The sequence below is a fragment of the Ornithorhynchus anatinus genome, chromosome 4, assembly GCF_004115215.2.
Source record: "Ornithorhynchus anatinus isolate Pmale09 chromosome 4, mOrnAna1.pri.v4, whole genome shotgun sequence".
Lineage (NCBI taxonomy): Eukaryota > Metazoa > Chordata > Mammalia > Monotremata > Ornithorhynchidae > Ornithorhynchus > Ornithorhynchus anatinus.
In genome coordinates, this window is record NC_041731.1 from 70,568,227 (window position 1) to 70,579,803 (window position 11,577).

The 11,577-nt window shown below is 44.9% G+C and overlaps 1 protein-coding gene across 1 annotated transcript in view; it reads left to right on the forward strand.

Moving 5' to 3' along the window:
* Positions 1-7,784, forward strand: part of PKHD1L1 (PKHD1 like 1) — a 163,549-nt gene extending 155,765 nt beyond the window's left edge. Inside the window, 2 exon segments of the mRNA XM_029063819.2 lie at positions 1,221-1,442; positions 7,250-7,784. Coding sequence (XP_028919652.1) covers positions 1,221-1,442; positions 7,250-7,275 — 248 coding nt within the window. The 3' untranslated portion in view covers positions 7,276-7,784.
* Positions 7,785-11,577: the final 3,793 nt, after the last annotated feature.

An 11,577-nucleotide genomic window follows, 5' to 3' on the forward strand; every position in this document is an offset into this window, starting at 1 on the left:
ATGGGAGAAAAGGAAATGAGGGCTTAGAGAGGGTTAAGTTTGTAACATTGTACTCTCTCAAGTGCTTAGTACAGTGGTCTGCACATAGTAGCACTCAGTAAATATCACTGATTATGAAAGCCACCCAGTGCCTCCACATGCCAGGGTGCACTATCCCGGCATAATCTGGTAGATGCATACTTTTACAGCAGAGACTTTTGCTTTTTATAGCCAAAGCCAAATTCCCAGTGCTTTCCAGACTCCTCCCCTTAGGTTCCCAGGCCAACAAAATGTCCTTCAGGGTGAGCAAGTTCCTCCTTTTGCTGATAGTATGTGGGAATATGAGGTAAACTCCTTTCAGGTAATCTCTTCTCAAGGAAGTTTCTCCAGGAATCTGGAAGGAAATTTCTCTCCTGATGATGCAAACAGTGCTGATTCCCTCCCCTTTTGTTGACAGTATGCAGGAATGCTTTCGTTTAAAGCATTCAGTCACCTTGACCCCTCCTACATTACCTCCCTGATTTCCTACTACAACTCGGCCCAGATACTCTAACGCCAGCCTACTCACTGTGTCTCAAGTGCTTCTTTCTCACCATCGACCTCTTGCCCACATCCTGCCTCTATCCTGGAACTCTCTCCCTCTTAATATCTGACAGATGGTCACTCTCCCCACCTTCAAAACCTTATCAAAAGCACATCTCCTCCAAATGGCCTTCCTTGACTAGGTCCTCATTTCCTCTTCTCCCACTCCCTTCTGGGTCACTCTTAAACTTTATTCACCCCTCCCTCAGCCCCACTTAATGTACGTATCTGTAATTTATTCATTGTTGTTAAAATCTGTCTCCCCTCTAGACTGTAAGGTCATGAAGGGCAGGGAACATATCTACCAACTCTGCTGTAGCTTACTCTCCTAAGCACTTAGTGCATACTGGGTTCAGCATACAGTAAGCTCTCAGTCAGTGCGAATGATTGATTGGAAGAGAGTGGCTTTGATGCTGATATGTATGAACCTTCTCCTTGAGCAGTTCCAGAGATGACTAGATTGCATGCCCTGACTGATGCAAGCTCAGAGTGGGAATTTTGGTGTGATTATTCTGTAACTGGCCCACAGTGTATCCAGTGCCCCCTGGAACACTGGTAACAGCCTGCACCTAAAGCCTTCTCAGACTGGGGAAACCAAAGTGCCTCTTCTTGAGAAGACACGTGGAAGATTAACATACTGTGGTGTTTTTATTTTACAGGAGAACATTTCAAGATTGAATTTGTCCTACATGACCTCCGGGTGGAATCAGAGCCCTTTAGCCTGGCATCTCAGTCTGACCCCAGCAGCCATGACAGTAGAGGGTCCACTTTTGTGGGCACAGCTGCCCAGAGAGCCATCGTTATAGTTGGTTGTTTGGCAGGGAGAAAATTCCTCTTAGAGACATTCATGGCTGCCGCGCTGATTCTGAAGATAACTGCAGGTAAGTACACACAGTTTTGTCGTTGTGCTGTTTCCACTATGTTTTTTGGCTCGACCACAGTTAGGGAACTGGGGAAGTTGCATTTAACAATGCAAGCCTGTTGGGACACAGCACACTGCGGTGTCAGAGAAAATGATCTGTGTCTCAAGAGCGTGAGAAGCAGGGAGGCCTAATAGAAAGAGCATGGGCCTGGGAGTCAGAAGACCTGGGTTCTAATCCAGGCTCTGCCACTTGCCTGCTGTATGACCTGGGGCAAGTCACTTACCTTGTCTGTGCTTCAGTTTCCTCATCTGTAAATACTTGTTCTCCCGTCTACTGAGGATATGATCCCCATGAGGTACATGCACTGTGTCTGACCTGATTATCTTGTATCCACCTCAGTGCTGAGGACAGTGCTTGGCACATTTTAATTTTAAATACAATAGTTACTGCTATTAAGAGCATGGGCACATGTAGGCAAGTGCATGATATCAAGACACAACGAATATCACAAAGCAAGTTTCCTTAATTCAGCTTTATGTAATTTTAGGAGAACAAGGTGTACAAATCACTTTATTAGACCACAGGTATATTTAGAGGTTCTTTCTGTGTAGACTGCAGAAATATTTGCACTTCTAAGCTTTCTCTTTTGGTTAATGGACATGATGATAAATTGTACAGCATCAGCATCACTCAATCATACCCATTCATTCAATTGTATTTATTGAGCACTTACTGTGTGCAGAGCTCTGTACTAAATGTTCAGGAAGTACACTACAACAATAAACAGTGAAATTCCCTCCCAACAATGAGTTTACAGTCGAGAGGTGGGGAGAAAGACATCAATACAAATAAATAAAATTACATAAGTGCCGTGAGGCTGGGAGGGGGGAAGAGCTAAAGGAGCAAGTCAAGGTGACGCAGAAGGGAGTGGGAGATGAGGAAAAGTGAGGCTTAATCTGGGAAGACCTCTTGGAGGAGATGTGAAGGGGGAGAGAGTAATTGTCTGTCAGATTGGAGGAGGAGGGTGTTCCAAGCCACAGGTAGCATATGGGCTAGGTGTTGGTGGAAACATGGGTGAGATGGAGAGACAGTGAGAAGGTTAGCACTAGAGGAGCCAAGTGTGCAGGCTATGTATAGAGGAAGGAAGCAAGGTAAAGTAGGAGGGGGTAAGGGGATGGACTCCTTTAAAGCCAATGGTGAGGAGTTTTTGTTTGATACGGAGGTAGATGGGCAATCCCTGGAGTTTTTTGAGGAAGAGACATGACATGTCCTGACCATTTTTGTAGAAAAATGATCCAGGCAGCAAAGTGAAATATGGACTGGGGTGCTTACTGAGAAGCCGCGTGGCTTAGTGGAAAGAGCACGGGCTTGAGCGTCAGAGGATGTGGGTTCTAATCCCGGCTCCACCAGTTGAATGCTGTGTAACCTTGGGCAAGCCACTTAACCTCTCCGTGCCTCAGTTACCTCATCTGTAAAATGGGGATTAAGACTGAGACACCCACGTGGGACAACCTGATGACCTTGTATCTACCCTAGCACTTAGCATAGTGCTCGGCACATAGTAAACGCTTAACAAATACCATTATTATTACTGTGTACAGAGCACTGTACTAACCACTTGGTAGAATACAATATAACAGAGATGGTAGACACATTCCCTGCCCACAGTGAGCTTATTAGTCTAGAGGGGTTTCCTTGTAAAAACAGTATCTGTCTGTGCAGGGGATCGATTAGACTGTAATCCTATCAATGGGCAGAGATTGTCTCTGTTGCCGAATTGTACATTCCAAGTGCTTAGTACAGTGCTCTGCACATAGTAAGCGCTCAATAAATACTATTGAAAGAATGAATGTCTGTTTTTTCCCAGGGCCCTGTTATTCCACTCTTTTTCCTCCCTCTGCTATCTCCCCAGTTCAGAGTCTTCATCCTGACCTTACAAATCTTAGGAAGACCACCTTCTTTCCCTGCATCAGTCAATTAATGGTAATTATAGAGAGCTTTCTGTGTGCAGAGCACTGTATTAAGAGGTTGTGAGAGAACAATATAATGGACAATGTTTCACACATTACTAAGGTGGGGACAAAAGAGGGAGAATTTGTTATGGACACAAACAAACCTGTAGTAAATAATATATATTATATATACTGGAGAAAAAAAAAATCAGTATTCCAAAGAAAGTTAAAGTCTGATTTCCCCACAGACAGATGAGGAAAACGATACTAACTCACAAAGATGTTTCAAGTAATGATCTTGGATATGTACAGTGCTCTGTACATAGTAAGCGCTCAATAAATATGACTGAATATACATTTCTCTTAGGAAATGTAAGGAGACAGCATGGGCTAATGAAAAGACCATTAGTCAGTGGTTCAGAAGACCTCGTTCTATTCCCAGCTATACCACAGGTCTGCTGGGTGACCTTGGAAAAATCCCTTAACCTCTTTGTTCTTTTGTTTCCTCATGTGAAAACTGGGGATAGGGCACTGCTCCTCCTTCCTTTTATATTGTGAACCCTGTAGATTGGGATTCTGTCTGATCCCAAAGTCTGACAAAAATCCCTGAATAACCGCTGAACTTCCCATCCTATTTTCCTTCTCTACTGCATCACCCACCCACTTGAATCTGTATCCTCTAAGCACTTCGGTAGTCACCTCACTCCCACTCCCACAGCACTTATGTACACATCTACATACTCTGTACTTCCCTTAATATCTGCCTTCTCTACTACATTTTAAGATCCCTGAGGGCAGGGATCATGTCTACTTGAGCATTCTCTCCCAAATGCTCTGTACAGTGCTCTGCACACAGTAAGTGCTCAATAAACATCCCTGATTGATTGATGGATGGATGGATTGAATCTACCCCATAGGTTAACGTAGTGTTTTGCCATTTAGTAAATATTTAATGATACCATAATGATACCAAATTAGTTTCATCGTCCCTATATTTTTTCAGGATTGTGTACTTATCTGCCTCCTCTATTAGATTTAAGTTCCTTGAGGACATGGAACATGTCATTTTTTTCCTTCGTCTTTTCCCTCTGCTTGATTCAGTGTTCGGCATTCAGTAGACACTCCTAAATACCACCGATCGATTGATTTGGAGAGACGATTTGATCCACCATTTTCCTCTGAGCTAGTACTGTTCCTAAACTCTCTTATAGTAGAAGTCATATTGCTTTCGAAAAACCACCATCTCAATAACTTAATCTTTAACAAGACTCATTGCCAGGAATTTCTTGGTAATGTGTGAATGTGTAAGATACACAAGCAAGGAACAGTTGAATGGTAAAGAGGCATATGCACCCACACACAGATATGTTGGCCTTCCTTTTTCAAGATAAATAATGATGGCATTATTGTTAAGCGCTTACTATATGTAAAGCACTGTTCTAAGGGCTGGGGTAGATACAAGGTAATCAGGGTGTCTCACGAAGTGTTCACAGACTTCATCCCCATCTTACAGATGAGGGAACTGAGGCCCAGAGAAGTTGAGTGACTTGTTCAAAGTCACACAGCTGACAAGGGCAGAAGCAGAATTAGAACCCACAGTCTCTGACTCCCAAGCCCAGGATGAACGACATTCATGTGTGTGGGTGTGACTGAGGAAACAGATGCATGACCACTGTGAAGACTGTCCTTTTCTGAAGTGTTCCTTTGCATTTTTGCAACATCTAACACTATCTTCCTTTTTGCTCCATGATCTTCTCAAACTCTGCTACAGTAGAGATACATATTTATCAATTACCCCCATAGACTAGGCTCTATTTACCACTATCGTATCTCTCAGCAGTCTATTGCTAAGCCACGACCATTTGAGATGTGTGTCACTTTCTCTTAAACCTTTCTTCATCCTGCTTTTGGATACTCTTCTTCAGCTTACCGAGGAGCACTTGCTTGAATATCCCCTTGTCCCTACATATCCCACCCAAGAAAGGTGCCTTCCAGTAAGCACCGTTGCACAACCTTTGCTATCCCACAGTTTTCTCCATCTTCAGAGCTGTTCAGAAATCACATCCAATCAATCAATCAATAAATGGTATTTATTGAATGCTTATTGTGCGTGCAGAGTTCTGTACTAAATGCTTGAGAGTACAGTATGGTAGAGAAGGTAGACATGATCCCTGTCATTCATTCATTCATTCAATAGTATTTATTGAGTGCTTACTATGTGCTTAGCACTGTTCTAAGCGCTTGGTATGTACAATTCGGCAACAGATAGAGACAATCCCTGCCTAATGACGGGCTCACAGTCTAATTGGGGAGACAGAGGGCAGAGCAAAACAGAACAAAACAAAAACAAAACAACATTATCATGATAAATAGAATCAAGAGGATATGCACCTCATTAACAAAATAAATAGGGTAATAAATAATATATACAAATGAGCACAGTGCTGGGGTGAGGGGGAGGAGGAGGGGAAGGAGTGGGGGGGGAGGGGGAGCAGAGGGAAAGGGGACTCAGCTGAGGGGAGGTGAAGGGGGAAGGGGGAGAAGCAGAGGGTGGAGGGGGAGCAGAGGGAAAAGGGGGTAGCTCAGTCTGGGAAGGCCTCTTGGAGGAGGTGAGTTCTCAGTAGGGCTTTCAAGAGGGGAAGAGAGCCAGTTTGGCTCCTCAGTGGTGAGGAGGGAGGGCATTCCAGGACGGTGGGAGGACGTGGGCCAAGGGTCGATGGCGGGACAGGCGCAAATGGGAGACAGTGAGGAGGTGAGCGGCAGAGGAGCAGAGTGTACGGGGTGGGCAATAGCAAGAGAGAAGGGAGGAGAGGTAGGAGGGGACAAGGTGATGGAGAGCCTTGAAGCCAAGAGTGAGGAGTTTTTGTTTCATGCGGAGGTTGATAGGCAACCACTGGAGGTTTTTGAGGAGGGGAGTGACATGCCCACAGCATTTCTGCAGGATGATGATCCAGGCAGCGGAATGAAGAATAGACGGGAGTGGGGAAAGACAGGAGGAAGGGAGATCAGAGAGGAGACTGACATAGTAATCCAGCCGGGATATTATGAGAGCTTGTACCAGCACGATAGCCGTTTGGATGGAGAGGAAAGGGCAGATCTTGGAGATGTTGTGAAGATGAGACTGGCAGGTGTTGGTTATGATTGGATATATGGTGTGAATGAGAGAGCTGAGTCAAGGACGACACCAAAGTTGCGGGCCTGTGAGACAGGAAGGATGGTCGTGCCGTCCACAGTGACAGGGAAGTCAGGGAGAGGACAGGGTTTGGGAGGGAAGATTAGGAGCTCAGTTTTGGACATGTTGAGTTTTAGGTGGCGGGCAGACACAAAGAGCTTACAAATTAAAGGGGGAGAAAGACATTACAAGTGGCAGAGTGGGAAAATGGGAAAGAATAAGCACATAAAGAAGACTTCCCTGAGTAATTGCTTTCTCTCCCCTACCCCCAGGTCATGCTTCGCCAACCACCACTTCAGCACCAACTAAAAACGTGTGCTCTCTTACACCTGAAACACTTCTGGACATAAGAACTTATAGAATGCATATATTGATCCGTTTCTCCTTCTTCCTCCTAACTGCAATCTATTTTAGTGTCTGACTCTCCCACTACATTGAAAGTTCCTTGAGGACAAGGATCACATGTATTAGTCCTTTGGTACTCTCCGAGGAACTTAATAGAGTGCTCTGCACACAGTAGGTGACTGATTGAAGAAAAGTTGAAACTGAGAAAACAGGAAATCTAGCAGTAGTATTTCCAACTGTGAATTATTTAGTGTCCCGACCAAATAGCATTTCAGAGGAAGTGTGTCACAGACTGCAAGGAAACAAGAGGCACTATTCCCTTTTTAAGAATGCCTGTGATTACTTTTATTTTACAGGTGAAGTCACTGAAGCAACAGCCTAAAGAAGACTAAAAAACGAAGAACTATCACCCGACGCATGTTTATGAGGCCTGCTTATATCGACATCAAATGCAGAAAATTCAGCTTTGCTAAGTTTGAGTCAATAACCAAGGCATTTTCTCAAGTCCATGTCTTTAAAAAGATGTGAAACATCAAAGGGTTTGAAAAAATAAGACCATTAAAATAGGTCATCCCTGGGCGAGACCAATGAGCCATTCGAGCCAGTATTCTCTGCCTGACAGTGCTGCCAACAGGATGCTGGTTTCCCTCTTTGGTAACCTTCCTAATGGTTACAGACGTATCACTGAGTATCCCTAACTTTCCCTCTAGTAACCCATTATGAATGGCTTCGTGAATTTATCCAAACCTCTCTTGAACCTGCTAGTATTTTCTGCCTGCAAATTTTCTTTAATACCTTCTAAGTGAAGAAATGTTCCTTTATGTTTGGTTTTCATTTCTACTTCTATATTCTCAAAATACATAGGTAAGAATATTAAAAGTTTGATTTTTATTCCTTTTGATTTCCTTCTCGTAACCTGTAAACTAAGAAATCTCTAATCTGGCAGTCAATTCACCAGTAGACTTTGAAACCTAGCAACACAAAACAGGTAGGAGCAGTGATATTCATTTAATCCAGAATTCACATCTGTTTGGGACAAACCAGGAGCCAGGGGTGAAAACAAAGCCCACAGATCTGCCTTTTTTTAATGCCAATATGATGTGATTGTGGTCTTTAGGCTTGTTTGCCTGTTTCTTTTTAATGGTATTTGTTAACCACATATTATGTCCGGGCGCTGTTCTAAGCACTGGGGTAGATTACAAGCTAATCAAGTTGGACCCCGTCCATGTCCCACAAAGAGCTCACAGTCCAAAACCCCATTTTACAGATAATGTAACCAAGGTATAGAGAAGTTAAGTGACTTGCCCAAGGTCATACAGCAGACAAGTGGCGGAGCTGAGATTTATGTTGTTTCATTTTTGTTTTGTCCATCTCTCTCCCCCGATTAGACTGTAAGTCCGTCATTGGGCAGGGATTGTCTCTATCTGTTGCTGAATTGTACATCCCAAGCGCTTAGTACAGTGCTCCGAACATAGTAAGCGCTCAATAAATACTATGGAATGAATGAATGAATGAAAATCCAGGTCCTTCTGATTCTCAGCCCGTGCTTTATCTACTAGGCCATGCAGCTTGCTGTGGGCAGGGAACATGTCTACCAATTCTGCTGTATTATACTCACCCAAGTGCTTAGTGGTGCCTAATAAATACCACTGATGATGACGATAGACCTCTAGCACTCCCGGTCTGGTCTGTAGCAGGCTGGAGGAAGGCAGAGTTTCTTGCACTGATGGAGTTACTATCTCAGTAGGCCTACCCTAACGTCAAGCCTGCCTCCCGAAAACTTCACTCCAAGCTCACCAACCCTTCCTCCTGCCCCCGCTGTCAAAATATAAAATGGCCAGAGGTCCGTCAAGCAAGTACATTACGGTTCCCCAAAGCTTGTTCTTTTGTGCACATGGCAGGTCCCAACAACGGTGAGGGCGTGGATGACACCAACTCCGAGGACAACTCTGCCAGACATGGGAATGAAGAACTAGGGAGGAGGTTTATCATCCTCCATGCCATCATTAACTGCCGATGGATCCTGCTGTCGATCCAATGGAAAGAACCGACTTCTAAGAATTAAGAGACCTCGTCCTGCTGGGTCTAGGCCATCTGTGGTAAAGGTTTCTCACTAAAGTCAATCAATTAAATCAATCATATTTATGAACACTTACTATGTGCAGAGCACTGTACCAGAGCTCTTGGGAGACTAAAATATAACAGTATTATATTTTATATAATATAAACATAAAATAGAGTTGGTAGACCCTTTCCTGCCCGCAACGAGCTTACAGTCTAGAGGGGTCTTGCAGTCTAGAGGGAAAAGAACCACCGGAAGAAAACCACCAACAGTGTTCTGGGCAGTGGATGGGCCCAACAGGGTTCCTGAAAAGTAGCCAGTTGACATGGGCGGGGAAGACCACGGTGGCTGCAAAGGCTCCCATCTGCCAGTTAGTTCATGGCACTACGGCCTGGGCACTCTTCTGCAGTCTCTTCGGTCGTAATTGGGTCCTGCTTGTTAAAAAATAAAAAAAGAGCTTTGCATTCCCTTTGCAACGTGCTGCATCCACCTACCCATTCATTCATTCATTCAATAGTATTTATGGAGCGCTTACTATGTGCAGAGCACTGTACTAAGCGATTGGAATGAACAAGTCGGCAACAGATAGAGACAGTCCCTGCCGTTTGACGGGCTTACTAGGTGCACTCTTTGTCCCAGTGAGAACATGACTGGAAGGGACACGGCAGCATGAGTGTGATGAGCATTATAATTAATTCCTCTCCCTAATGACAAGGACAGACAGGAGTATATCAAGAAGACCACAGTGTCCGTCAAGAGACTCACAGATAGTGAGCAGTGCCAATAAGTAATTGATTCAAACCAAACAGAAGGTGTATTGAAACATGTCACGTCTGGCCTTCTTCATGGCTGGGAGCTCTGGGGCTACCTCACAAACCACAGTCCATTCCTCGACCGTTTTCTCGTGGCCACCTATGTGTGTTATTGATCATCAAAGGCAAGTCTGAATGACAAAGAGTGAGGCTCGGGAATGAAGCCAGATCACCAGGTATGGCAGTTAGCTTTCCCAAGTACTTTGCTAGGTGTAATGCACTCAGTGGGTGCTCAATAAATGTTAATACTCCTACCACTATTACGACTAGTTCTCTGTCTTTCCCGTGCATTCCGACTGGGGATTCTTGGACTTTAAGGAATTTCACATATTAGCATTAGAGCTCCTTCCCTTCCCTTCCCTCCCCAACCCCAAAGACACAATTTTATAAGAACATAAGCATTCATTTGTTCGTTCCACCGTGTTTATTGAGTGCTTGGACTTCAGGGATTTTCACATATTAACATTAGAGCTTCTTCCCTTCCCTTCGTTCCCCAACCCCAAAGACACAATTTTATAAGAACACAAGCGTTCATTTGTTCGTTCCACCGTGTTTATTGAGTGCTTACTGTGTACTAAGCGCTTGGGAAGTACAATTTGGCCAACAGATAGAGACCATCCCTGCCAATAACATGTCCAAAACTGAGCTCCTTATCTTCCCTCCCAAGTCCTGTCCTCTTTCTGACTTCCCTGTCACTGTGGGTGGTACGACCATCCTTCCCGTCTCTCAAGCCCGCAACCTCGGTGTCATCCTTGACTCAGCTCTCTCATTCACCGCACACGTCCAATCCGTCACCAAGACCTGCCGGTCTCACCTTTATAACATCGCCAAGATCCGCCCTTTCCTCTCCACCCTAACGGCTATCTTACTGGTACAGGCTCTCGTAATATCCCGGCTGGATTATTGTGTCAGCCTTTTCTCTGATCTCCCTTCCTCCTCTCTCGCCCCGCTCCAGTCTATTCTTCACACTGCTGACTGGATCATCTTCCTGCAGAAACGCTCTGGGCATGTCACTCCCCTTCTTAAACACCTCCAGTGGTTGCCTATCAACCTCCGCTCCAAACAAAAACTCCTCACTCTAGGCTTGAAGGGTCTCCATCACCTTGCCCCTTCCTATCTCTCCTCCCTTCTCTCTTTCCACTGCCCACCCCGCACGCTCCGCTCCTCTGCCGCCCACCTCCTCACCGTCCCCCGTTCTCGCCTATCCCGCTGTCGACCTCTGGCCCACGTTCTCCCGCCATCCTGGAATGCCCTCCCTCCTCACCTCCGCCAAACTCTCTTCCCCTCTTCAAAGCCCTAATGAGAGCTCACCTCCTCCAAGAGGCCTTCCCAGACTGAGCTTCCCCTTCTCCCTCTGCTCCCTCTCTGCCCCCTTTCACCTCGCCTCAGCTAAGCCCCCTTTTCCCCCCTTTCCCTCGGCTCCTCCCCTCTCCCTTCCCCTCCCCTCAACACTGTGCTCATTTGTATATATTTTTATTACCCTATTTATTTTGTTAATGAGATGTACATCGCCTTGATTCTATTTGTTGTTATTGTTTTTGTCTGTCTCCCCCGATTAGACTGTAAGCCCGTCAATGGGCAGGGATTGTCTCTCTCTGTTGCCGAATTGTACACTCCAAGCGCTTAGTACAGTGCTCTGCACATAGTAAGCGCTCAATAAATACTATTGCATGAATGAATGAACAACAGGCTCACAGTCTAGAAGAGCGGAGACAGCAAAACAAAACTAGTCAGGCGTCGATAGCATCAAAATATATAGAATTATAGATAGGTACAGATCATTAATAAAACAGAGCAATAAATATGTGCA